Below are 26,602 nucleotides of genomic sequence, written 5' to 3'. Positions count from 1 at the left end.
AGTTTAGGAGGACCACAGGGGAGGAGTGGCAGGAAGGAAAATATGATAGAGAATGATCTGAAGGTGAAAATGAGTGATAAAAGAGCAATGTAAATCTGGGTCTTCCTCTTGATCACACCTGGATTTTCAAGTTTGGGAAATATTGCTTATCTTCATTTCTTTCCTTGGCTGAAGCAGGGAAACCTTAGGTGAGGGAAACTCAATGTTAGCTGGTGCTGACAAAAACCTGTAAGTTCAGCTGCAGTTAGGGACAGGCAAAGGAACTTTCAGGCCAGTCATGGCCCAGGTGAGAAACATATAGCAGCATATTGATCCCAGTAAGTGTCGCTAGCTCCTAATGTCTTAAACCTCCAGACTTTCACAAGAGGGAATTGTTAATGAAACATTTAAAATATTTTCTATTGTCTAGTGACCCACAGCTCAAAATAAGCAAGGAATGATGGGTTTCTGGATTGAGATTTGTGAATCCATCCTCCTGAGCTTCAACCTCAACTCTTACCAAATGGAACTGGGCATTTTTATAAGGTGTGTGGCCTGTCATTCTTCTGCTGCCCTTTTCCTGGCTGCCTCTCCCAAATTTTTCTGTCCCTCAGTAACAAGAGTGCTGTCAATGTTGGAAAATGAGTGCGACGAGTCAATAGCTATCCAGCTTCACTTCAAAGTAAAAGCCCTTGAGAAAGAAGAGAAGGTTCAGCTATCTAACTGCCAGCAGAGTGACTGAGGCAGCGCAAGCAGGATAGCCACCTAGGATGCAAAACTTTGGAAAATGACAAAAATCCAGTAGGCAGCGCAGATGGCTTGTTGCTCTCTCTGGGCAGTACAATGACTAGTTGTGGCTCTGACAGTAGCCACAGAAGTGCCCAGGCAAACAAAAAGGGTAAATAAAGGAGCAAAAATGATAGGCCCCACAAAAGGTCTAGCAATGAACACTATGCTCTATGCAGTGTTTTATCCATCTCCAAATAGGGCACTAACATTACCTCTTTCAGCACACCTGGGAAGTTGGTACATATTATTCAATTTACAGAAGTAAGTAAATCCTAAGAAGCAGCAAATGTGGCCCTGAGCAAGTTGCTTAACCTCTGCACTCCACCCACCCACATACCTACTTTTTTAACAATGTGCACATTTTTTCTGATTTTATGTTTTCAGCCCTTTCAAGTCTCACGTGCCGTAAAAATTCTTTGCAACTGCATAGTGACTTTTGAGGTTATTTTCTAAGAAAAACCTATCCCAGGAGAAAAAAGCAAATGCATTGTTTCAAATCCTTGACTTTCCAATATATAATAAAATGCTATTTCTAGTTCTAGAGCTGCAGTATAGAACTACTTAAACACAAATTGACATTTTCCATTTCTTGTTGTCAATTTTGGACAGGGCCGTCCTTGCAAGTGGGCCTGTCTTTCAATGTGTATGCCCCTTACCTAGTAGATAGCACTGCTTCGTTTTTGCTGAGCAGCTGTCCTACTCTCAGGCCCCATCACTGCACAACAATCTCCTTCCCATTCAGGTTTTTGCAAGATGCCGGCAGCCCATTTAGCACAGAACATGTGTAGCTTATCTACGTGATGGCTAAAAAACACCCTTGGTGAGATTTGAATACATACACCCAAGGGCCAATGCAGTTGGTTAGGATTATCTGAGCAATTACTAAGAGGAACTTAAACAACTGGACTTATTTAAAATAGTATTACAGCCCAAATACCATCTTTCCAACCTACACTCGTCAGATAGGCCAGCTGATCTGACCACACGAAATTGAAGACCACCTCATGCATGACACCTCAAAGGGTGAGGTGGAAGACTCGGAAGAGAACATGTTGGACGTCACGCTCATTCCCCTCCTGGGAGGGTAGCACCATCCTGAGAAAGGGGAAGGCTGCTGCCTTTTCACTCACCATAGTACAAACTGGGGCAGGAATTTAGAAAAGCCCCAAAAGATCTTTAGATGTCGTCGTCATCACCACAGCACCAGGCCCAGTAAGAAAGGTTTTGTTGACCCCCTGGTATCGTGGCTGGGATATGGAGAATGAACCACTTGGTGGTCCCCGATAGGACACGTGATGCAGGAATTAGGCTACTGGGTAATAACTAGAAAATGGCACATCATAGGCGGAGAGAAGGAATTCACCTGAAGAGATTTACCAGAGCAGGGGAACTGGCCAGTGCCCAGGCATCTTAAAATGATAAAGCCAGCAGGACCTATTGGAGGAAGTCTGGTATGGTTTCAAGAACAGGACTTAAATTTGGATTGCAGGGTAATATTGATGCAGCATACAAATGTAGGTTCATAAAGGTGGGGACTAGGGATGCAGGGGATGCTGTAGCCATCAGCCCCAGGGTTCTGCTCCAGGCTTTGCACCTGGCTCCAGCTTGGGGCAGGGACACAGATAGAGGTAAGGGGCTGGTTTTCAGCACCCAACTGCTAAAAGTGTGCCCGTACCTCTGTCTCCATTTATAAGAAGGCAGAAGACCAGGAGTGACAGGATGGCCTGATGACTGTTTTGAAGTCCCAGAAATGGGACAGAATAATTCAGTCACTAATGTATGAGATTTGGTACATATCCTGCAGTGCATGCTTGGGGGAAAAAAATTCTTCAATGTAAGTTTTGTCTGCTGGAGGAATTTCCATTTAGAGTTTTAATAGCCAGTTGATTTAAACAATCATGGATCTATTTTATATCTAGCTGAAGAATCCTAAAAATGTATAAAATATCTTCATCAAAGCCTTTTTGGACTTTAAATCAGTTGTGGTATCTTTCTTCTAAAACAATTAAAAATGAGTCCAAGTGCAATCAATTACCAGATTTATTTAACACTTTATCTTTTATATGTCCTAGTCATTATTAAAATCAGAGTTTCTTTAGATGCATTAAAATCAGAAGGTGTTTTTTATCATTTGCACTATACTCAATATTCCAAGCCATTAATGACCAACAATAAAATCAACAGGTGATGAAAACAGAGCAGGAAAATGTGCAGTGTCAGATTTCTACTTCTTTAATGGGAACATTTTGTTATAACCTACATATGTGACATTCTTGCCTTGACATGTTTAGAAGAAAATGTACACAATTAAAATCAGTGGGCACTGAATGTAGATATTTTAAATGAATAATTTGTAAAAGAAAGAAATACACTACACAAATAAAACAGAGGTTATATCCACAGTCATGAATACACTTTCTCCTTTACACAAAAACAATAATAAATAAAATCACATTATATGCATATAGTTCTACTTACATCAGTACATTATACTGTGCAACTTTCCATTCATTTTCTATTAGACCAATAGTACATTCTATGTTGTCCAGTATTTTTACACGGATAATGAATAGTAACACCCAAGAAAAGGGGACAAAGTTAACTTCCAAAATCTCTATCCTGAGTCCTCTAGGTTTGATGATAATTACATACTGGGCACAAGGAACAGAGCAAATCTATCCCATCACCTTCCTCTTAGCCTTCAGCCCCATGGCTTGGGGGTCTCTATTCTTTTATACATGCTCAATAAAACAAACACCCCTATCTGGTAAGCTCGTCACATTAGAGGTGAGATTCACCCCTAATAGGGGGTCAGCCAAATGCTATGTGCCACTTGCATTTAATTTAAGCTATATTTTAAGTCTTAAGTGTGATTCCATTGTTGAATAGGCCTTGGTCCTCTGAGTTTAACTATAAAATAATATAGACCACATCCTGTGCAGAAAGCAAGAGCTTGATCCTGCTCTCATTGAAGTCAGCAGCACATCAATGGGAATACAATCAGTCTGAGTTTCTCTCTCCTTTCTCCTGCAACCCAACTGTGCAGGCATTCATTCTCTATTCCCAATGGACTTTTTCACCTTGAGTTTCTTTCCTATACTAGGAGCTATTAAACAATTGACACTTGCCAGTCATTATCTCACAGTCACCCCAATATGAACTAAATACAAATTAATGTCTCCCTGGACATTCAGTGGCAGATTTAAGGATGACATTTCTGAAACAAAAAAAATTTAAAAATCAAATGGAGAGAGAAATCTCTGAGCTGCAATTTATGTGTTTGTTTATTTGACTCCATTAACCATGGATTAAACAGAGACTGGGAGTGGCTCGCAGTTTACAAAGGCAGTTTCTCTGCTTTGGGTGCTAATAGCTCCCCATTAGATTCTGACAAAGGCTCATATCTCCCGTCTGATCTGATTTGTTTTTTCCTCTTTTGATAAGTACTGTTGATACTGGGCCATTTCCACCTTGCTGAATAGACCTTGTCAGCTCTGGCCCTCCCTCTTACTGGGATCCCACTCTTTAAATACCCCTCTGAAACCACCCCTCCACTCCTGCATCTGATGAAGTGGGTCTTTGCCCACGAAAGCTTATGCTCCAAAATATCTGTTTAGTCTATAAGGTGCCACAAGACTTCTTGCTGTTCTCTAAATACAAAGGAAAATGTTAATGATTTTGTATACTACCGTGTGGTACATTGGCTTTCCAAACGCTGCCGCCTATGCAATATGGAGATGCACCCAGGCATGTGGCTCATTGGGGATAAGATGTCAAAGATATGAACCGGACCCTCAGGCGGTATGTATCAGTGCAATACTACTGAAGTCAATGTAGCTATGCCAATAAACGTCAGCTAATCTGACCTAATGTTTCCAAAACTCCCAGTCACAGACTTTGGTGTGAGAGAATTGTGCAGTTATTCCTTGTGCATATCAGTTTATATTAAGAAAGTAACAATTAAAACAACATTATTAGGTATATTTTCTCTGCTTGCTCAAGTGTCTGGTAGGAAAACTCACATAACAGAAACACTAAACAACAGTTTACACAGAGGCAGGATTTTTAAACTTCTGAAGTTTCAGCACCTAATGAATCCATGCAACGTATCTGATGGGTTGTAGCTTACCATATAAACATTAACAGTCTCAGATTCTTCTGAGTATTTTGTCATTGATGCATAATGTTAGCATTAGTGGTTAATGAGAAATTTTGAATGAACCCTAGTCCAGCACCTTTTAAAATTATTTTTGTTGGGCTTAATGTTGTCTACAACAGTCGGAGGCATTCTGAAGTGTGCATTCTGGAAGAAGCAATTCTAGACTTTAAAAAAAATTGTACACTTATTTCATAGTTAAAGAATAAACCAAGAAAATCTCCAAGTCATGGCAGTATTATTTTCCTGATGAATAACCAGCAATATTCTTCGAAAACACCAAAGCCTTCCTTTTAACTTAAAATATAAGAAGTTGGTTTCCATTTCATATACAGTACATTCTAGACTTAAGACTGATTCAAAGCCAAAAGAAGTGCATAGGTTTCTTGTGATTCCCAAGAGGAGAAAACACCATCAGAGCTCATTGCACTACTTGTTAAGTCCTTCAGATGGTAGAGTCCTGAAATCCCTCCCTGGCAACATTTCCATTGACTTCAACAGAAATTTGTCCTGCATATGATCTACAGGGTTATTCTCATTCTCTGCTCAAAAAGATGTCTGCTAATATAAAGACCACGCACCCTCCTTTCTGACTGCTATCTCTATGAACAGGGATGTGTACAGTGCAAATATTCAGTTTCCTCATGTGAAATGTTTCATTTAAACAAAAGCTCCTGTATTCATAAACTCTTCCTTCAGATGGCCAGACAGCCCATGGGAATTAAGGCAAATCTTTCCCTAACATCTCCAACTGCTATGGCCTCTTCCTGCCCCGCAGAACAAATTATGTACTCATTATCACTGCTAAAACTCTCTGCTGTGAAACATGCATAATGCTAGAATGCTACCAGAATTTGGGCCACTCTGTCATTTTCTGTCAAAGGCTAAGTTACCAATTTACTGTGTTCCTGTGATGTGCAAGACAAGTCGTGTAACACTTTTGTGTAGTTTTTAATAAAAAAAAAAAGAAGAATCTTTTACAGTATTTACTTTTTCGGAGTTCAAAAACTATCGTCACTTTGTGGAGGTCATTTTACAAGTAATTAACTCTGGCGTCACTGTACGTGTACACGGGATAAAATTCATCCTGCCATAAAGTTTCCTGGCTACTGTGTTCCTGGTGAGGCCAGCCATCCTCACCAAGTAATCCTATTGGCTTTAATGGGCCCTCACTTGTAAGCATGGATTGCAAGATGATGCGGAGTATATCCTTGAAAGTACAAAAGGGCCCAAATTGCAAAAATCAGACAGAACCCCACAAAATTTGGGTCTCTTCTGATTTTGGTCTTGGTTCAGTCCATTAGAAAGATAAGGCATATCTGCCAAATTTTAACTTGGATCCCATCAGTTTGAAGGTGTTCAGATCTGAAACTTAATTTCCTGGCCTAGTAGTAATGAGCAATGGGTGAAGTTACACAGCAATTCTGTTACTTTTCAGTGACTAAAGTTGCAGTATAACAGAGGGCAAAAAGCAGTGACTGGGAGTTCTCCCTCAACTCAGTTCTATTCAGAAGGCTAATAAGGTTTGGAGAAAGAGATAAAATACCGAAACAATGTAGAAGTCAACGATAAATCATTCCGATTGAGAGAGAATAGAAAACAACTCCTTATGCTTTATTTAAAAAAAAAAAAAGACTAGAATTGCTATTCTGAGGTATCATCAGAGTATTGGAGGATGTGGAACGATATCTAGGGCTCAGGAGAAGGTGGATTAAATTTGCCAGAGACATTAGAAAGACTATTACTTTCCTGTCTTTGATGTTTCATTGGCATTTTTGCTATCGTTCTGGCATTCATGAGGTAACAATTACTGGTGAGCAAAAGCCATTTGAGATTGACAGAGCAAAAATTTATATTCCAAAACTGAGAAACTCAGGCTGTGAACTTCAACTTGAGGATGCTGATCCTGAAATCTAAGCACATTTCTCTTAGGGATGAGTTTGCTCCAATTGAGTCTGGGGCTTTTACCACTGACTTAAATCAGAGCAAGATTCCCTAACCTGGAAATAAGTCATTGTGCCACAAAGGACTTTATAAAACTCAATTACACAAAACATCTCCCAGTAAGAAACAGGCCCTAATTTTGCCCTGTACAACTTTCAAGAACTCCTGTGTTCTCAAAAAGTTTGCAACATTTTAGTAACTCTCAATGGGGAAAAAGAATAGTAAAACACTTCACAAAAATCCAGCAAGGTATTTCTTGATGGCTACAGTTACACTACAGCAATCTGTCCTTAGAGAATACTGTCCAAAGAGATATTCCAACAAAACTTCTGTTGACATAAAAGTGGATCGTTCTTTTGAGCCACTCTGACGACAAAAGGGCCCCCTGGAGCACTTACGCAGCTTTTTTGCAACAGTTTCTATGAACAGAATGCATTTTGCATGCATGCATGCACGCACGTTAACAAAACCCTAGTTTTGTCTACAAAACTCGCTAGTGTAACTGTAGCCCATTGTTTCAAAATAAATCACTAAAATTTTCATTTATTCACAAAAATCAATGATCATAATACTTTAATCAAACTGCTGCTAAATATGGCTGTAGTCTACAAGGAGCAGTGAGTTCTTAGAACCTTTCTGGATTGAGTCCCCTTATTAACTATATCACTTTAACAATCAGATGTGCTTAATTTTGAAGTCTACATGCTAAAGTACTGGGCTCATTCAGGGCCTTTATATGCAGATCTATTATTATTTATTATTATTTATATATGCATGTATGTATTATATGAATAACCATAGACATAAATTTTGGTTAAACAAGCTTCTGTAAAACCCACATTTTGCAGTACATTGTATTTATTTTTCTAGACTCTCAGATCCAAAGAATTCTTTAAAAACTTTTTAGAAATTCAATGATCTTGTTTGAATTTAAATAGTTCCCTGCAGACTCTGCACTGGGCTACTACAGGAGAACCACAGAGGATGATTGACCTGTCTATTTTCCTGTCCTAATTAAAGAAAATATAACCAGTAAACAATAATGAATAAATTAATGTTTAACATTGATTACTTCCAGTGATCAAAGATGTTATTGCTAACGCAGGACAGCGATTTGTAGAAATAGCTAAACAGACGCCATGCATTCTTCCAACAGCAGTTTGCTCTGCTCCCTATGATACCTTGGCTGAAAGTGAATAAAGGGGGCTGTGGTGCTTTAAACTGTGGCCAGTCCTCCATAGGAGCACCAGCTGGTGTGACTTCCTGGGCAATGCTACTTATTATTGAAAACCTACACACAGTCCAGGGCCGCATGATTTTGTTTCCCAGCTTCACAGTGACTCCCTAATTACCCTTTTCTCTTCAATTCCATTTAGCTGAAGCAAGATCCATGTAATCAAACATCCTCCCCATAATTATCCCAGATCCTCTACTTTGATTTAACTGTACTTGGCACAGGACTAGGTGATAACGACAAATGCAGTTTGAGGCCAACTTATTGTTCTCAGTCTGTGGACCAGTCAGGGGGGCCAGACCAGCCTCCAGTATAAGTCACAGCAAACAAAATGTTTGTGTAATGAAAAAAATGTGTTTTAAAATGTCTTCAGTTTGCAACAAGAACATTTGTTTGTTTCATTTTTTGCCTTTTTTCCTTCCTTCTTTTTGGCCTCCTGGTTCTTTCCCTTTTCTCAGTAACAAAACAGAGGAAAAAAACAAAATTGATTGCACCCAAAACTGAAAAATAAATCAATTGATTTTGAAACTAGTAGAAAAATCTTTTCAAAATCAGTTTTAACTAACATCTGTAAAAATTGTTCAAATGAAAATGGTCAACTTTTTACCTAATTATCTCTAGAGCTAGTTCTCAATGCAAGGGTACGTGTACCCTGGGGTGCGGATACTCGGAGCTCTTCCAGAGTTACATTAACTCAGTATTTCTCAACCTTCTATATGAATAAAAAATTGGACTTGCTCTAGAGCAAGTGAATTTGGCTCTAGCCTATGCCATGCGCAACATTTCATGACTTGAAGTGGGCCACTCTAGTGGCCAAGGTTCACTGGGCTGTAGTGGTGCAGGTCACCTTGAATCTGAGTAATTTGGCAACTTTACAAATAATTAATCAATTGCATTTTACTTTAACTAATCCATCATTTGCACTCTGCACATGCCTAAGGAAGAGGGAGGGAGAAAAATATGGTTAATATCCATAAACCAAAATAACTTTTCTTTACATCGATGACTTCCTATGCACATTATTCACTCTTGAAAAAATATTTCTTCAGACCTTCTCACCTGGACTTTTATTCTTACTAAAGCAAAAAATAGACATTTTTCTAATAGAAAAATACAAGATAAAAACACCTAAAAATAAAATGTTAGCATGGAATGTAATTTTTATACCAAAAAATCGTTTGAATTACCGTTACTGTACAAACACTCCCATATGATTAATATTTACAGAGTCTGGATCGTACCCTGCTCCCACTGAAATCAGGGGGACTTCTGCCATTGACTTCAATGGGAGCAGAAGCCGGCCCTGTAGGTACTACACTAGCCTTTCTAAGAGGTGGTGATGTGGAGAGAGAGAAGGATGTTTTTTTTATAATATAAGAGCATAAGTAAGGCTAAAGAAAAAGCCAGTTCACTAGGGTTCTTCTGATCTCTTTGCTTATGTCTCATATTAGTCAAACCCCACTGATTACAATGGAGCTAATCTTGACTTACACTTGTGTAAGCAAGAAGAGATGCAGTCTCTGTATTTCCTGTTTTGATTTTGATACGGTACATACAATGAAAAGTGACTTGGAGTAGTTCCATCCTCTTCACTTTCTCAATAGTTATTTATGTTTCGAGTGCCAACTCCCTCCGGAGATTAAACTCTAGGGGTGCAATCCTGCACTCACTGAGGTTCAGGGCAACGTGGGCCATGATTTTTCAATAATGAAGGACCATGCCCACAATAAAGACATTTTATTTTAATGACAAGGTAGCACTTAAACCACATTTTGAAATTCTTGCTTGTGATGTTGCTAAGGAAGGAGGCACTAGGCATTTAAAAGAAGGGCTCAGAAGAAGCATCCCCAGCCCTAAGCACAAACTGCTGCCCTCAAGATATGTCTCAGAAAATACCCTCTCAAAACATTAAGAATGTCCTACAATGTGAAACTGTTTTTTTTCCCCACAAGATGAAAGGCCATGTGGCATAATGTGATTAGTAAATCATTCCTGAGATTTTTGAAAGAAATTAAGACAAAATGACTCTACTGATTTACGAATGAGTTCTTCAAGAGCCTCTTCTTTTACACTATTGTCTTTGGTTTTGTCCATTTCCCTGAAGTTTGTTTCAGGAAGAATGGGATTTTCTTTTTCTTTTTTTATGCAGCAGAAAAATGGGATCGAATGGAGTCTTCACGTAACTGCCGATGCTTGCCCACATTACATTCTTCCCGTCGATTTCGTCTCTCAATCGTTATTCTGTACTTCTTTCTGCATGGAAGGAGAGGAACAGAGTAAGAAATCCTCTCGTTAACAAGATAATGGGACTTCTCTTTCAAAAAATGCCTATAGGGGACAACTGGGTTTCTGCTGAGAAATGAGAAGTGATGGAATGTGAAACCTTGGTAAAAGATTAAAGTAGTTTGCCTTGCAGCGCTTTCCCCTAGTCCAAGAATTCTGTGTGAAGTTAAAAGGCAGTCTCAAAGCACTAGACACACACATTTTCTTCTTTGTCAATCTGTGAACTAAACAATTAGGACATTTTTGTGGAGTGTCATGGGAACTATGCCAGTTTATTCTTCTTGCACTGATCAGAGAGAAATTACTTTCTTACGCCAGACAGGGGGGCCACTTTCTGTGGGATCTGCACAATGGATCTGGTTCTTTATGTGCTCAAAACCCCCACTGAAGCCAAATACTACCTAATTAACCCCTCAGAACATCTGCATGATATATTATCATGTCACTGGAAGTACCATCTGTCTGATTAACTCTGGATCCAGCCCTAAGGATCTAAGGTGAATTAGGGAAGAGAATTAAATTATATTGAAGAGGTATATTAAACTGTTCATGCATCATCCATCGTTTTTTGTGTGTGGCCACCACAAGTCCCTGATTAAGATTTCTTTTATATTATTTATGCGGTAAAGTAAAGTACTAAACCCACTTCCTCCTGTAAACCTCTAAAAAAAATTAGAAACTCTATGAATATTTTTAGCGTTACACCTATGAACCCATTGGATTCCAGGGCTAATTATTCAAAGGCAGGTTAAACCAGCCCCCTTTGTACCTGCGAGTTTTGCACAATATCACTTTTGTCCACAGATAACAGAATGTTCAATTATGAAGAAAATCTGTGTCCAGTTTTCAGGAACAAGTGGGATTTAATTCTGGTAGTTTTAAAATTAGGCTTCTGAGGATGCAGATAGGCACCTAACCTGCTAAGGTGCTTTTGGAAATACAAAAGTGTCTACAACTCCTATTGAAATCAGTAGAATTTAGGCATTTAACTTCTTTTGAAAAATCTAAGCACCTATCTGAATCTTTAGGTGCCTACACACCTTTTAAATCCAGGCTCTTACAGTATGTATATTCTGTTACTTTTTTGTGCAAATAACAGCATGCATGACATTTGCTCAGGCACATAAACAGGCTGGTTTTGGAAATGTGTCCCTTGCAGTTTAATTCCCATCATGACAATACATCAGAACTACTATGGTTCAGATTTGTAACAAAGTGCAGCTGTACTCAAAGCATTCAAGAATTTGTATGCCTAGCTGGTGTGATTACACATGCAGATGGCTGGATAGTTGCGTAACTATGTTTGCCTGCATATAAGTATAACTACTGCACTACTGTGGTAACTGTGCATTGAAATCATTTTTGTCCCATAGGCACTTTTCTGTAAATCTGGCCCTATACGTCCTTTGGCTATATGCCAAGTATGATATTTAATTCTTACCATTCATTGTAATCAATGAATTAAGGGCCTTATCCTCCACCCACTACTGTCAATGGGCTCAGAATCAGTCCCAAATGTCAACGTCAGAAGCACTTCAGCGCAGGTCCTCAGTGAATACTGTCAGTTTACACCACCTCTGGCTTTGCCCCCGGTGTGTGTAAAGTTAAAAACACCACCTTTACCTTTTGTGGTTTCAAACTGGGAGAGCTGTAAAACATGCCAGGGTCTGGCCCTCACAATGCACCGAGTCCCCTGTATTGTCTTTTTCCAACTACAAATATTGTCTTTAATTGCATTTGGTAAGTGGACACTTTGTCTGAGACACACAAAGGCTGGGTCTACATTTGCCCCCAACTTCGAAGGGGGTGTGTTAATCAGGGCAACGGGAGATTACTAATGAAATGCTGCGGTGAACATGCAGCACTTCATTAGGCTGATTCTCCCCCATGGCAACTTCCAAGTGTCAGACTTCCAAGTGCCAGCATGCGTGTAGCTGAGGGCACTTCAAAGTGTCTTTACTTCCCAAAAATTTTGACACTTCAAAGTTGGTGTGGGAGAGAATCAGCCTAATGAAGTGCTGCATATTCACCGCTGCACTTTTTAGTAATCTCCCGTCACCCTGATTAACATGCCGCCTTCGAAGTCGGGGGCAACTGTAGACTAGCCCAAAATGTACTATTTATGCACCAACAGAGACAGAAATTTCACTGGGGACATATATCACAGAAATGTAAGGCTGGAAGGGACTTCAAGAAGTCACCAAGTCCAGTCCCCTGCACACCAGGCAGAACGAAGTATTGTCTAGATCATCCCTGACATGTTTTTCTAACCAGCTGTTAAAAACCTCCAAAGATGGAGATTCCACAGCCTCCCTTAAGCAATTTACTCCAGTGCTTATTACCCTGACAGGACGTTCTTCCAAAAGTGCAATCTAAACCTCCCTTGACAAATAACAGAACATGAAGCGATGGTCTGAAGTTACAGAGGGAGAGGTGTAGGTTGGACATGAGGAAAAACTATTTCACCAGGAGGGTGGTGAAGCACTGCAATGCGTTACCGAGAGAGGTGCTGAAGTCTCTAACCCTAGAGGTTTTTAAGTCCTGGGTTGACACAGTCCTGGCTGGGATGATTTAGTTGGGGTTGATCCTGCTTTAGGCAGGGGGCTGGACTAGCTGACCTCCTGAGGTCCCTTCCAGCCCTAGAATTCTCTGATTCTGTGATTCAGTTTAGGCCCATTGCTTTCCGTCATCCCCGTCTTCTCTTCTTCAGACTAGATGAACCAGCTTTTTCAGTTGTCCTCGTAGGTCATATTTTCTAGACTGGGGTGAGGAACCCCCACCCACAGTCCATATCCAGACCACAGCTTGCCTGGATCCGGCCCTCGAGGCTTGAGGCTCCACTCCCCAGCATCTGCCTGCAGTGGGGTTGGGGGTATGGGGCACCGAGTCTCATGGGTTGGATCAGGCAAGCTGGGACCAGATCCAGCCCCTGGCCTCTGCCAGGGAGTAGGGGGTCAGGAAGCAGCTTGGCAGGGCACTGCTACCACTCACTGCAGTATCCCCAGCTGGGGGAAGAGAAGAAGAGCGGCAGCAGCCTCAGTAGTGCTGCTGGAGACTTCATCCTGCTGCTCTGATTGGCCAGAATTCCTGAAGGTGCCTGTGAATGGCGAGTGGGCAGGGTGGAGAGCCATGTGCTTCCCTGTGGTGCTGCACAGGTAAGCTGCACCCTCACTGCCAAGACCCCGCACCTCCACATAGCTCCTGTATCCCCTGCTGCCCGGATCCCCCTCCCTCACCCTTCTTCCTACCCAGCTTCCCATCCCCACCCTGTTCCTGCCCCCTTCCTCCCAGATCTCACACCCCACCTCTGTCTGCAGGCTTCCTCCCACCCAAAGCCTGCACCCCCAGCTGGTTCCTGCACCCTCTTACACCCAGACCCCAACCCCTTTCCTATGCCCCGCTCCTGCCCAGGTGCCCCTCCTGCCCAGACCCCTCACCTGCAGCCTGTTCCTGCACCCTACTCCTGCCCAGGTTGCCTGCACCCTCCCATCCACTCAGACCCCTCCTGTCCAGACTCCACACCCCATCTCACTTCCTGGCAGCCCCCTCTGACAGTGAACCCCTCATTCCCCTCACACACCACTCTCAGAGCCTACGGGGGTGCACAAAATGTACCAGCTCTGGCCTCACCAGGCTCTGGGGATGGTGAGCAAGTAGAATGAGGGGAGTGTCTCCTTTTTTGTTGTTTTTTCAGTTGGCAACCTCATCAATGAGGAGGATTTTTTTTTGTTTTTGTTTTTTTGCTCCTCACTTATGTGGCTCCCAACTGATTTGTCTATGGGTGAGTGACCCCTGACCCAAAAAAGGTTCCCCACTCTGTTCTACGCCTTTAATCATTTTTTTTCTCATCTCTGGACTTTCTCCAACATGTCTATAACATTCCTAAAATGGGGCACCCAGAACTAGGCACAATATCCAGTAGAGGCCTAATCAGCACCTCTCCCATCTTCCATGACTTTTCAAAGATAATTGGTAATGGCTCAGATATATTGTCTGTTAGCTCCTTAAGTATCCTAAGATGCATTTAATAAGACACTGGTGATTTAAAGACATCTAGCTTGTCCAAATAATTTTTAACTTACTTTTTCTCCTACTTTAGCCTCTCTGATCCTACCTCATTTTCATGGGCATTCATTAAGTTAGATGTCCCATTACTACTAAACTTTTTGGTGAAAACAGAAATAAACAGGTCATTCAGCACTTCTGCCATTTCCACATCTTCTCTTTTTGTTTTTTCCTTCTTCACTGCATAATACACTTATTCTGTCCTTGGTCTTCCTCTTGTTTGTAATGTATTTGTAAAATGTTTTCTTGTTACTTTGTATTTCTCCAGCTAGTTTAATCACATTTTGTGCCTTGGCCTTTCTAATTTTGTCCCTACATACTTGTGCTATATGTTTATATATAACCTTTGTAATTTGACCTAGTTTCCATGTTTTTATATTATTATTATTATTTATTATTTATTATTTATTTTAGTTTCAGATAATTGAAGATTTGGATGGTTTCACAGTAATATGTACCCATTGACCGTGCAGTTGGCCAGGATAGACTGCCTACTAGAATTTGGACTTTATCTTTAGAGCAAAGTTAGTAGAATACTGAAGACATGTTAGAAAGGTTGGTTAAGATGGAGCTGTACAACAGCAGAGCAGGTTTCACTCTGTTTCATTTTCTTAACATGTATTTCAAAAACGGCAACACAGGAGCAGTTTCTTCACTGTTACTGTTGAACAGAAATATTGTTTCATTGTAACCTACAGGAATCAACTATATTTTCTGATCTTCCATACATAGGAAACTAAAACCCCAATCCTCTGACCCACTTGCCCTAAAAGAAGTGCCAAGGGAAGGGAGACAAGACTGCATGCAAACGGGGTGGGGAGTATTTCCCACGTGTCCTGGCTCTCACTTGTGCTGGACTTGAGCCTCATAAAATTGTAGTATGCCTCTGTTTGTTGGCTGACAATACAAGATTGAAAAATTAACAAATAACTCAGCCACAAAGCGCTTGGTCCTGTCTTTTGGATCCCAGTGAAACTGAGTGAGTCCCTTGGCCAGCCATGCTAATGCAGTCACTTTGCAGTCTCTCCTAGATTACCAGTAGAATTTTTTCAGCAATTCATTAAAGACATTGTTTTGCTCTATTAGGCAGTTGATGCTGGCTCACTGCATGATCACCAAATGCTCCATGCTGGAAAATTACAGTAGGAAAGCTTTCCACACCAGTGAGCCCTTATTACGTTAGCCATGAATTCACTGGCATTACTGATGTGAGTAGAATTACCTTCAAGCATAAGGGACTGAAGGATCAGGGCCTAATGCAGTAAAGCTGATTTAAGCATACAAAAGAGCTATGGAGACAGTAAAAGTGAAGGAACTGGCTTCCATGGGAGTTTTGCTACAGAGAAGTAGGCCCTTAGTTTGGCACTTGTCTGTCTCTTCTCCTCCACCTCAAGCGGTGAAGTTTGGGCTTGGTAGGTATGTAAGGAACTCGTAGTAACTGGGACTGACCTGAAAAAGTAGAAAGCCATTAGTAATCCAGCTCCAAGTAAAGCGCCCACTACAATCCCTGTAACTGCTGACTCTCCAAGGCCACCTGCTTGAAAAAGAAGAGATGTAAATGATCAGCATTCATACTCAGCACTGGGAAACACATGTTAAAGAAATGGCCAGTGCAAGAAAATAATGAGAGCTGTGCAGAACCCCATTCCAAGGGGGCTTAGGGAGAACCCTGCGTTTGGTTCATGTGACTTTACTTTCCTCTGTGCTTTCTACCCCCGCAAAGTCCAAGTAACAGTCACTATTGTAATAAAGGCGTGATAACAGAGACATGCTGGTAAGTGATGGGCACGTATGGCCTATCCCTCATGACGGGGGCTAGGCTTACAACAGCTCATGTGGCTAGGGTTAGGGTCTAAAGACTGGATAAGCTATCCTTATAGAAACAACTGAGCATCACCTGGGTTAGCATCAAAACCATACCCTAACCCAGGTTAACGCAAGGCTAGGATCGTCTTCACTCAACAGCCTCATGGGCCTTAGTAAACCTTTTGATGGACCTAGGCTAAATTTCCAGTTAAATTCATGTGATTTTTGGTTCTGTGCTGAAAGTTTTGCATGTGAAGCAACAGTAAACAGATGACAGTGTGAAGGTCATCATGCCTCAGCATTCAGCTGCCTGGGGAGAAGGCAGCACTTTGCAACAGAACTGAGTAGGGGGCAGGGCACAGCTGCTATGACCTCAGGGAGGAAAGCCCCTCTAGGAAACCCAAAAGGGACATGCTGGCTGCATCAGTCTTTAGGCTGGCATAGCTTGCCTCTCTTGCCATAACCGGTCCACTCCACGTGCTGGGACAGAGGGAAGGGGAAGCCAGTGACCCACCTACACTTCACTCTTCCTTTGAAGGGTGTTGCTGCTCCCCACCCTAGGGGGCACAAATGCACTGTCTCCCTCCATGCTATTCAGGGACTGTCTTGGCCAGAATGTAAGGTGGTAGTCTGCTCCAATGGACAGCACACTGGCCTAGAAGCTTTGAAAACACCTGGGTTCTAGTCTCTGTTCTACTACAGATGTTTGGGTTGGGGCAGGGGGCTGGACATGGTGGCCTCCTGAAGTCTTCTCCAGCCCTAGGATTCTGTGGCTGTATAGGGCAATATATAGCATACAGCCAGGGTTCTAAATTTTATTGGAAAAGAAGGAAATAATATTGCCAAGCTGTGGATGATTCCTGACTCCAGAGCAAGTAATTCATTTCCTGCAACACCCTCGTTATAACAAGGGAGCTAAGACCATCTCTTCCATGGAAACATCCACAGCAGAGCAAGCCTTCCCCAGAGATATTGCAAGCATCTTTTCCCAGACACTATTGCCCACTACCCCCACTCTGAGATGGGGTCTGTGAACTCAGCGAACTGGAAAGAGATGGGCTAGCTCAGGCTGAGAATCCTTGGAGGGCACCGTCCAACCCGTATGGATCCTCCAGCCACAACCATGGAGCAGAGGTTGCCTTTTCACACTGCCAGTAACGTTTCTCTGGGTCACTGTGCTCACTCGGTAGCCATGCTGCTGTTGGTCCCCTGCTGTGCTTGCTCTTAGCAAAGCCCAGTTTTTCATGGGAAATTCATGCTGCCCCAGGAGAACTGATGATGTTCTGATCAGCATCTGGCAAAAGTATGTGACGACTCCTTGTCTTGGGGAATAAGCCTGGTTTCTCCCGCTACACGCTGTGTTGGCTCCCTTCTAGCAGGTGAAGAGCTACCCTTTTATTTTCCTGGCAGGAGACTTCCATGGGCTTAGAGCCACCACGGAGCAAAACATCTGTGTCCCCTACACCTGAACAAGCTGCCTGAAGTCCCCCCAAGTTAACTGCCCTCTCTGCTCACACAGGATATCTGTGGTGCAACGGGCATGCACCAGATTAATGGCTGGGAGTCTGACAAGAGGTCTGTATATCTACTATAGCTTTTTGTCCCCAGCAAGAACACCCAACATCTGGGAACAACGACAGGGCTCTGCCTTGATAGAGAGAACTGTTTGAATACAGCACAGCTGTCAAGGTACTGTTGGCATGTTCAGGCCCATCAGCCTTGACAGTGTTCCACTGTGGGCCATGCATGTAAACAAGGGGATACTGTATCACAGCTGGAGCCTCTGTCTCTCTCAGCTTGGAAGGAAACATTAAGTCACTAAACTTACATGATTTACAAGGCGTATTGTTCGTGTGCTCTAGAACTCTGTTTTCGTCTATTCTCAGCTTGCCAGGACCCCAAGGATACTTCACGTTTGATCGAATTTCAAAGCGCCCTTGCTTTCCATAATAGTCCCCAATCACCTGTGTAAAGAGAAGAAATGAAAATGCTTTTCTAATGATTTGTTCCCAGAGAAAAGAGAGACTGGAGAGCCTGCATGTGGTTGGAGCTTTGTGGCACATCCTGATTATCCCAAGGACTTGAATGAGTTGCTCTGTCAGAATCCTGCTGGTAAGATCATTAATTAGCAGCATTTATGACCATGATCAAAATTCTAGATTATAAATCTAGGGCTTTTCATACCCTGCTCCACTTTAGACACTGCTCTGTATAATTCAAGCCAGTTCTCTCCACAGGTTTGGAGGCTCCTGTTTTGAATTCACATTGTATTGGATAAAACATGCAGCTAGTGCTGTGCAGTTTTGAGTTGATAGCGTCTGGGCAAATGCTGTCATTGTACTGTTCACATAGCTTTGTACTCCTCAGCTTCAAGTTGGAATTAACTCAAAGAATATGGAACCTAAACTGCTAAGTTTGCCTAGTTGCAAAGTCATATCAGTTTCACTGGCTTTCTGCCCCCTACAATAAATGGCCAGGGTTCAGAGAATACTTGGAGTCAGCTTGCTTAAAACTGTGTGGTGGTTCTTGAGGTGGTTGCTATGGTAGCATATACCAAGCTTTTATACCTCACTGCTGGAGGTTCCATGATTCTACAACACTTCACCCAAGGAAAGGAGCAGCCAAAGATGGGCCCTCTAGGCTTGCCTAGAGAGGATGCACAGAAGCAGCCAATCAGAGCCCTGGAGACTCAGGTAAAAAAGAGCTATGGGCCTTAGTGGGTCTGGCCTTGGGGAAAAAAAGAGGAGGAAGGGAGCTCCTCTTTGCACAAAGGAGCTTGAGGAACAACTAGAACTTGGTTTTGATTGCAATAGTTTAGGCTGGGAGAAAGACAGGAACTGAGAACTTGAACCCTAAGGGTATGAAGAAAAAGGGGCCAGGTAAGACGAGGTCCAGGGAAATTGCAGCAATGAACTACAGTGAGTGGTATGTGGATGCTGTATGTAGAGCCCTGAACTAGAACCTGGAATAGTAGTAGCCAGGTCCAGGCTCCCCTCTCAGCCACTGGCAAACTGATGTAAATCTTAAGAAGGGGACAAGGCTTGTTTGGAAACCTAAGCCAAGGACTGACTTTAAGGGGCACAGAGCCAGGACTGAAGGTCCTAGTAAGGCCTGTCTTTGAACTCCAGAATGGATTCATTTTTACTGTGACCAAGCCGGAGGACTGAGTCACTGGAGGGCTGCCAAGCGAGATTAACAACAGATAGGGGGTCCCAGGACTGTGAAAGGTCTGCAATACTTCATGCAGCAGCAAGTGCTCCAGCAGCGTTACAGGCCCAAGCAAAAACCATTCCATCCGATTTCCCAGGAAATGTTTGGCATTTGAAATACGGACCCAAATCCTGACTTTCTTGTATGGAGACCGTCCCAGGCATGAACCTCAATGCACCTGGACCGAACTTTTTGGTGTCGTAAAGCAACATAAAAGCTTTGCCTCATTTTGAGCTATGTTCTGTAAGGTTCTGAGGTGTGTACATGTATTTCTGTTTCCTGTTCAGGATTTTAGATTCAAATGTGAGACTAAAATTCTGAATGTCCTTAAAATTCAAGGCTATGTGTAAATCAAGGTTGTGAGTCGTTTCCTGCCTTAATATTACATGCCTGAGAGGACAGTTCATGTTCCATCCAAATAATACACGTAGAAGATGGTTTACTACTGGTTCACTCCAGTTTTACTCCCCCAGTGTAATACCAATGAAACCACCGCGCGACATCATACAGATGGACTAATACAGTCAAAAAATCTGGCTCAAATTGTCTGTATGCCTAACAGAGTAAAAAAGTCTGTTTCTATCTAATTAATGTAATTCACAAAAGAGACTATTTTAGCCTCCCATTTCTGGATATACCCACAAGATAAAATGCAAGAACAAATATGTGTCTGCATTGCTACGTGATTTGTGCCTCTAATCCAGTAGTTTTCAACAAAGCCTGCCTGCAAAAGGAGAGAGTGGCTCACCTGAAAATATCCCCTAAACTATTTACACATTAATGAAGACAATTTTAAAAATGGAGGGCCAAATTCAGCCAAATTCCTGGATTTCAGGGGAAATCCACAGCTGCCAGGGAAGTTCCTGTGCATGGTGCATTTACATCAGAAGGCATGACTGTCTGAACGCAAACATGAATTTTCAGTTAACTCTGGGCTTAAAGCAAACTTTACTGCTCTCCTCCTTTGAGCCACTGAGCCATGTTGAATGATGAAATTCACTATTGTGCATAGGTCCATAAGCCAACTGTGCCCCTTACACCCTATTTTAAGTTAAATGGAGTATACTTGCTCTATGCATGGGAAAATTTCACATTAAATGAGCTCACATTTCTCATTCATTAGTGCAATCACAGTTTAAATCTTTACAGGAAACACTTTTATTCCTATTCCAAATAATAGTTGCTCAGCTATGGAGGTGCAGCAAATTGAAGAGGGTACAGAAAAGAGCCACAAATATTATTCAAAGACTAAAGAAAATGCCTCAGTGAAAGAGCTGAAGAGCTCAATTAGCTTAGCATTTCACAAAGAAGCTTGAGAGGTAACTCGGTTACAGTGTGCACTACCCAATATTTTTTTTACCTCATGAAGTACCTAAAGGGCTCTTTAACAGCATGGAGAAACACATAACAAGAATGAATGGCTGGAACCTGAAGCCAGACTGATTCATATTAGAAATAGGACACAACATTTTAACAGCATAGATGATTAACCACAGGAACAAACTACCAAGGGAAGTTATGGATTCTTTATCTCTTGATGACTTCAAATTAAGATGGCTGCCTTTCTGGAACAAATGTTTTAGTCAAACACCTGGTGTCAGGAGTAACTGAATGAAATTTAATGGCTGTGATACACAGGTCAGACTAGATGATCTAATGGTTCCTTCTGGTCTTAGTGTCTCTGTGTGAAGCTAGCAGCAGGATTCTGGCCAATGTATGCACTCATCTGGCTCAGTTTCATTAAGGAACTAAAGTTTTCATGACCAGATGGAAGGAACCAGTGAAATAAATAAATAAACAAAACAATGGAATCAAAGCAAGAGGCAATGTTATAAATCAGTGTAGGGACAGAGGAAAAACCTGAGCAGAACAGACACAATTAACAACTAATAGATTACAAAACGATTACAAAAACGAAAGGAAGAAATTAGCGTGAGACATGCCTTTGAAGAGAAACTGAAATGCAACATCAAGGGGGGAAAAGAGGTTCAACTGGAAATGAAAGATAAGCAGAAGCAAAGCTAGGGAAAATAAAATGTCTAAATACTAATAATACAAATAGGTGCTGATCCCATTAGATAATCTCCTCTAACCAGTCCTATTGATTTCCAGTAGATATGACGACTTATGTAAGTATTTGCGTAATTTTCAGACATTTGTACCTATAGAAATTTAGTAGTGGCCCAGCCCAGCCCTATAAATCATTACTCACTTGTCTAGGTCTTACTCACTGGAATTAGTCAAATGAGATCATTGGAACTGTCAGGTCAAGTTATAACGTGAGTGTTGCCCTTAACCTAACTTTCATGCACACCACAAAAATATCTAGCTTGAGATGATTGGTGCTTCAAATTCTAGCTAGCTGGACTCTGTGGTGAGTCGGCCACAAGCAATGGTCTGGTTTCCTCATGATAAAGTTAAAGTGTTTTAGCTTCAGTGTGTCTTCCCTTAGGATGCCTTACACCTTTACTTACCACTGAAGATGGGGACTTAGTCATTTTACTCTACAACTTCTGTTTCTCAAACTCTCTCTTAGGAGCGTCTAAGATATAGATCGGGGTGGCCATATCATAACTCAAAAGCTGTTCCCTGTGGCAGGGTGGTGCGGCTTGGGGTTCTGGCCAGCAGGGAGGGGGTCACCTGCTGGGGCTTGGGACTTCAGCCTCTAGACAAGGCAGATGCTCCCACTACACAAGGCTGAAGCCCTCCCCATCCTCCAGTTCAGACAGGCATGCCTACCTTTTGAACCTCTGAAGATTATCATATGTGTCTCAGAGCATCAATAAGTCTGACAACCCCTGATATGGATAGACCTAGTCCTGTAAACTCCTACACACATCATCCTCTGAGTGAGAATGGATTTGTAGAATGGGGTCTTATGCTTTAAAATTATTTTTACAAACAAAATTTGCATTTTGGATTTGTACGATTATGTCAGGACACAGTTGAATAAGTAGATTCTAGTGAGTAAGCGACTGTGTGTAATATTATTCTGACACTAGTTGAGACATCTCTGCAATAGGCATTTGAAATTATGTTTATTTTCTTACCTCCTGTGTGCCTGTTTCTGGGTCGGTCATTGCAATCACTGAGAAATCCCCGTATCTGTCTCCATTGGCATCAATGGATACTTGCCCTGCAATGCCTAGGGAATGGCATGCAAAGAATTAGAAAGTTAATTAGTTAAAATATTGGACCCTTCCAAGGAAAACAAAAATAAGAATGGACAGATTTTTACAGACTGATACATGACAGGAAATCTCATCAGTCTCACATCACTTTTATTGGCATTCCAGAAGAAATTGTAATTTCATCTCAGTGTCTGCATTCCTAAATTCTTAACATTTCTTCTTCGAAATATAAAATATGTGAGCCTGTTTGGAGAATACGTGAGAAAAAAATGTAATCCAGAGCTCAGAGCATTGGAATAAAAATAAAAATGCATTTCATGCAGATGAATTTACGCAGAGCCCTGACCTGAAATAGGTAACAAACCCAAGTAAAAACATAGGTGCTCAGAACTAGTGAAACAGGGTCCAAGGCCAGTGGCAGCAACTCCAACATGTGGAGTAGCTGTGCAGCTGGTGATTTTCTCACTGGATACGAGGCAGGGAGATAATGGATATAGCTGCTCCACTCCTGGCTAAATTCTGCCCCCACTACGATTCCCTTATCTTCATTGGAGCTGCAAAATTTGATTGTCAAGAGAAGGTGGGGAAGCTAATCTTACAAGCTCCACTTCAGTAAAGCATTTAAGTACACACTGAGTCCCACAGACAAGCTTAAATGTGTACTTAAGTACTTTGCAGAATTGGGGCCATATTGCCTTTCTTTTATGTATTGCAGGAAGAGATCAAGGTCACTATTAAACGTTCACTCAAGTCAATGAGTTCCTTTCCTTTGAATTCAATGGCACTGAACTGTGAACCCCACCATCAGCAGCAGCAACCATGGGCTCAGTGCCCATTAGTGTCTGATGCCTCTCTCACTATTTCCTTCCATCTTTCCGTGTCCATTCCAGAGTGGCTTAATTTCTGTAGACTAGCTCTGCACCAATCTACTATATCATCTATCCATTCTCTGTGGGGTCTGCCTCTCCTATTCGAACCATCCATTATGCCAAATACCAGGGTTTTGATTTTTCATTTGTCGTTCATTCTGCAAATATACCTGAATAGCTGTAACTTGCATTGTATAACTTTCTGCAGTAGGTTCTCTTTCGGCAGTATCTTCCTACACAGTGAGCCTCCCCCTTGCCCCACACGCCAAGAATATATTGTATGGATATGATTATGCTGACAAGTGTTGCCAACAAAACCCCAGTTTTGTTGAGAAAACTGGTAGAATGGCCACACACAAAATGTGTTTCGTTGACAGTTTGTCAACAAAACTCCGGCACTTTTTCCAGTAGTGTTCTACCTCTAAGCGATGCGGCATAACACTGCTGTCAACTTACAGAAATGCTGTGTGGACACTCTGGTGGGGGGGGCCTTCTCTCGACAGACAGGGCACCCGCAACAACGGGCAGCCCTGTCTACTGTGCTTCTGGGTGCCTGTTTTGTCCAGAGTGCAGCCAGGCAGTTTGGCCGCTCTGTTGACAGAGCAAAGCACTCTTCCAACTGGCTTTTGTGTATAGCCGCACTCTGTCAACAGAAGTTCTGTCAGGAAATCTCTTCCAACGGTGACTTCTGTCGACAGATCGCTATAATGTAACAGTAGCCTATGAGTTTGACAGAACCACAGCTCATATTGACTTACATCAGAGTTTTGGGTAATCAGCCGTTCTTAAAGGCAAGGCTCAAGACAAACTCTATAAATGAAATTGGTTTCTGTTTCTATTTATTTCAATAGTTTTGTTTACAATGTTGTGAAGGACAAACTAAATACTCATTGGCTACATCTACACTAGAAGCATCTGCCTACAGAAGTTACTGTCAGAAGAGATGTTGTGACAAAACTTCTGTCATCAGATTGTGTCTACACATAAAAATGGATCCATCTTTTGACCCACTTTGGCAACAAAAGGGCCCCTGGGAGTGTCTACATGGCTTTTTTGTTGACAGTTTCTGTAGACAAAACATATTTTGTGTGTAGATGCGCCACAAGTTTTGTCACCAAAATCCCAGTTTTGTCGACAAAACTCTCTTGTGTAGATGTAGCCATTGTCAATTTCTCAAGTCTTCAGTTTGGCATTTGCCCTCAGTGACTAATCTCCAGTGAAATGTAGGGTCAGTTCATCCACTGGCATAGTGCTACTGAAGCCCATGGTTCTGTTCCAGTTTACTACATGCTGAGGATCTGGCTCATAACGTAGATAGTAACAGACACACACATTTCTGTCAGAGAGGCTGTAGAACTTTTCTAATACACACTTATGACTGGGAAACCATGTGCCAAATCCTGAAATGCTTAATGAATGTTTAATTCAGGTAACAACTCCACTAAAGTCAGTGGGGCCTGATTCTTCTGTCATCTCAGTTTTATAGCAATTTGCCTTCACTCAGTTCAGTGGAGTTGCTCCTGAGTTAGTGATATAAGCAAGAACAGAATCAGGCCCACTAGGAGGTTTCACTGACTTTGGCCAGGTCTACACTAGACATTAACGTTGATTGTAGATACACAATTCTAGCCAAGGTAATTGTGTAGGTAGAGTCGACTTATCTACAATCGACTTACCTGGCTGTCCCCACAGCAAGAGGTCAATGGGAGAAACTGCCCCAGTGACCTCCCATACTCCTCATGATATTGAGGAATACAGGGGTTGACTATCAACCCCTGATACATTGATTTTGCGCATCCCCACTAGGCATGCATAATGGAAACCTGAAAAATCGATTTTGACCAGGTCAATCTTCCAGGTAGTGAAGACATAACTCGAGTAAAAGTGAGCAAGGTTGTCATGATTTGAGCTCGGTGAATGACTGAATTTAGCAACTTTGGCAGATTTGGGCAGTGGAGAATCGGGCCCCAGGCTGTGATTACAAACCAGGAGAGAGACTTCAGCCACTCCCTACCAGAATGTAAATTTTCCTAAACAAATTTAACTATGCCAAATGCTCAGTTAGTTAACGTCTCTATTTACTTTTGCTCTTTTCCTATTAAAATGAAATGACCTCAGGAAAGGTTAATCTGAGTTCAATCGCAGGCCTACTAAGTATTTACCAAACTGTTTACTCACAGCCAAATGTCTGCTATTTAGGTACAGTAGCCAAACAATCACAAATATGTGTTACTATACTGAACTGAAGGATTAAAGAGTAAGCAAAATCCAATGGCAATAGCAACACTCAGAGGCCACTACCGACTTGTCTGGCACAGCAAGGCTGGCTCCCAGAAGTGAAAGGAAGTGCTCCCTGGAACAGATAGCTTACTGGCTCAGGAAGCCAAGGCCATCTGGCCTGAAGTCATTACGAGAGCTACTCAAGACTTGGAATTTCCTTTCCAAAAGAAAATCTGAAATTTTCTTTCATGCTGCTGTAACCGCAGACAGGCAGACTCAAATCTGTGACCTCTGGAGCTTAGCCCATGAGCCTCCACAGCAGGAGTCAGCACCCCTCCCCCCAACTCCCAGCACAAGTGCCACTGCACCAATTTTCATCGGTATGCAAGACAGGAGCTCAGCCCTGCCTCCTCTCCCAGGCAGTCAGGAGCTTGCTCAATGGCATGCTGCCTGCAGATTAACAAAAGACCAGCTAATGCTACCAACCATCACCTAAACAGTAAAGCTCTGCATCTGAATTTATTTACTAATGCAGCTGTTGTGAGTAGGACTATTAGTGATTTTAAAAAGTATCACCGGCACTTGGACATAGAGGCCAAAAGGTCACAATTCGTCACTCTGCTGTGGAAAGGTTGCTGACTCCTGCTCTACAGTGTCAGCTAAAAGACAGCTGGCTCTCAGCTAAGCTGTAGAGAAGATTCATCTTTCTCTCTGTAAGTGGTCAAAGTCGAGAGTGAGCAAACTTTTTATGTTGGGCCCCATTTTTTGTCCCCACAATTAGCAGCCTCCCCACATCAACCTGCCTAATGTAATCCAAACAAGCGGAAATTTCTGTTATGTTCATATGAAAAAACCACCCTTTCGGCACATATAAGAAAATAAGGAGGTAGAATATAAAAACATTGGTATATAAATG

At 42.0% G+C, this 26,602-nt stretch overlaps 1 protein-coding gene across 3 annotated transcripts in view; it reads right to left on the bottom strand.

Moving 5' to 3' along the window:
- Positions 1–2,803: 2,803 nt before the first annotated feature.
- NPR3 (natriuretic peptide receptor 3) overlaps positions 2,804–26,602 on the bottom strand; it is a 69,683-nt gene continuing 45,884 nt past the window's right edge. For 2 of the 3 annotated variants that reach the window (XM_074995696.1, XM_074995698.1), the window contains 4 exons: positions 22,517–22,611; positions 18,085–18,220; positions 15,900–15,987; positions 2,804–10,355 (listed from right to left, as the gene is read on the bottom strand). In XM_074995696.1, coding sequence (XP_074851797.1) covers positions 10,244–10,355; positions 15,900–15,987; positions 18,085–18,220; positions 22,517–22,611 — 431 coding nt within the window. In that variant the 3' untranslated portion in view covers positions 2,804–10,243. The remainder of the gene's footprint in view (positions 10,356–15,899; positions 15,988–18,084; positions 18,221–22,516; positions 22,612–26,602) is intronic. The other variant, XM_074995697.1, reaches the window with a different exon arrangement.

Source organism: Carettochelys insculpta, chromosome 5 (assembly GCF_033958435.1).
Source record: "Carettochelys insculpta isolate YL-2023 chromosome 5, ASM3395843v1, whole genome shotgun sequence".
NCBI classification, from domain to species: domain Eukaryota; kingdom Metazoa; phylum Chordata; order Testudines; family Carettochelyidae; genus Carettochelys; species Carettochelys insculpta.
Note: the sequence above shows the minus strand (reverse complement) of the source record. Positions and strands in the feature narration are given on the sequence as shown.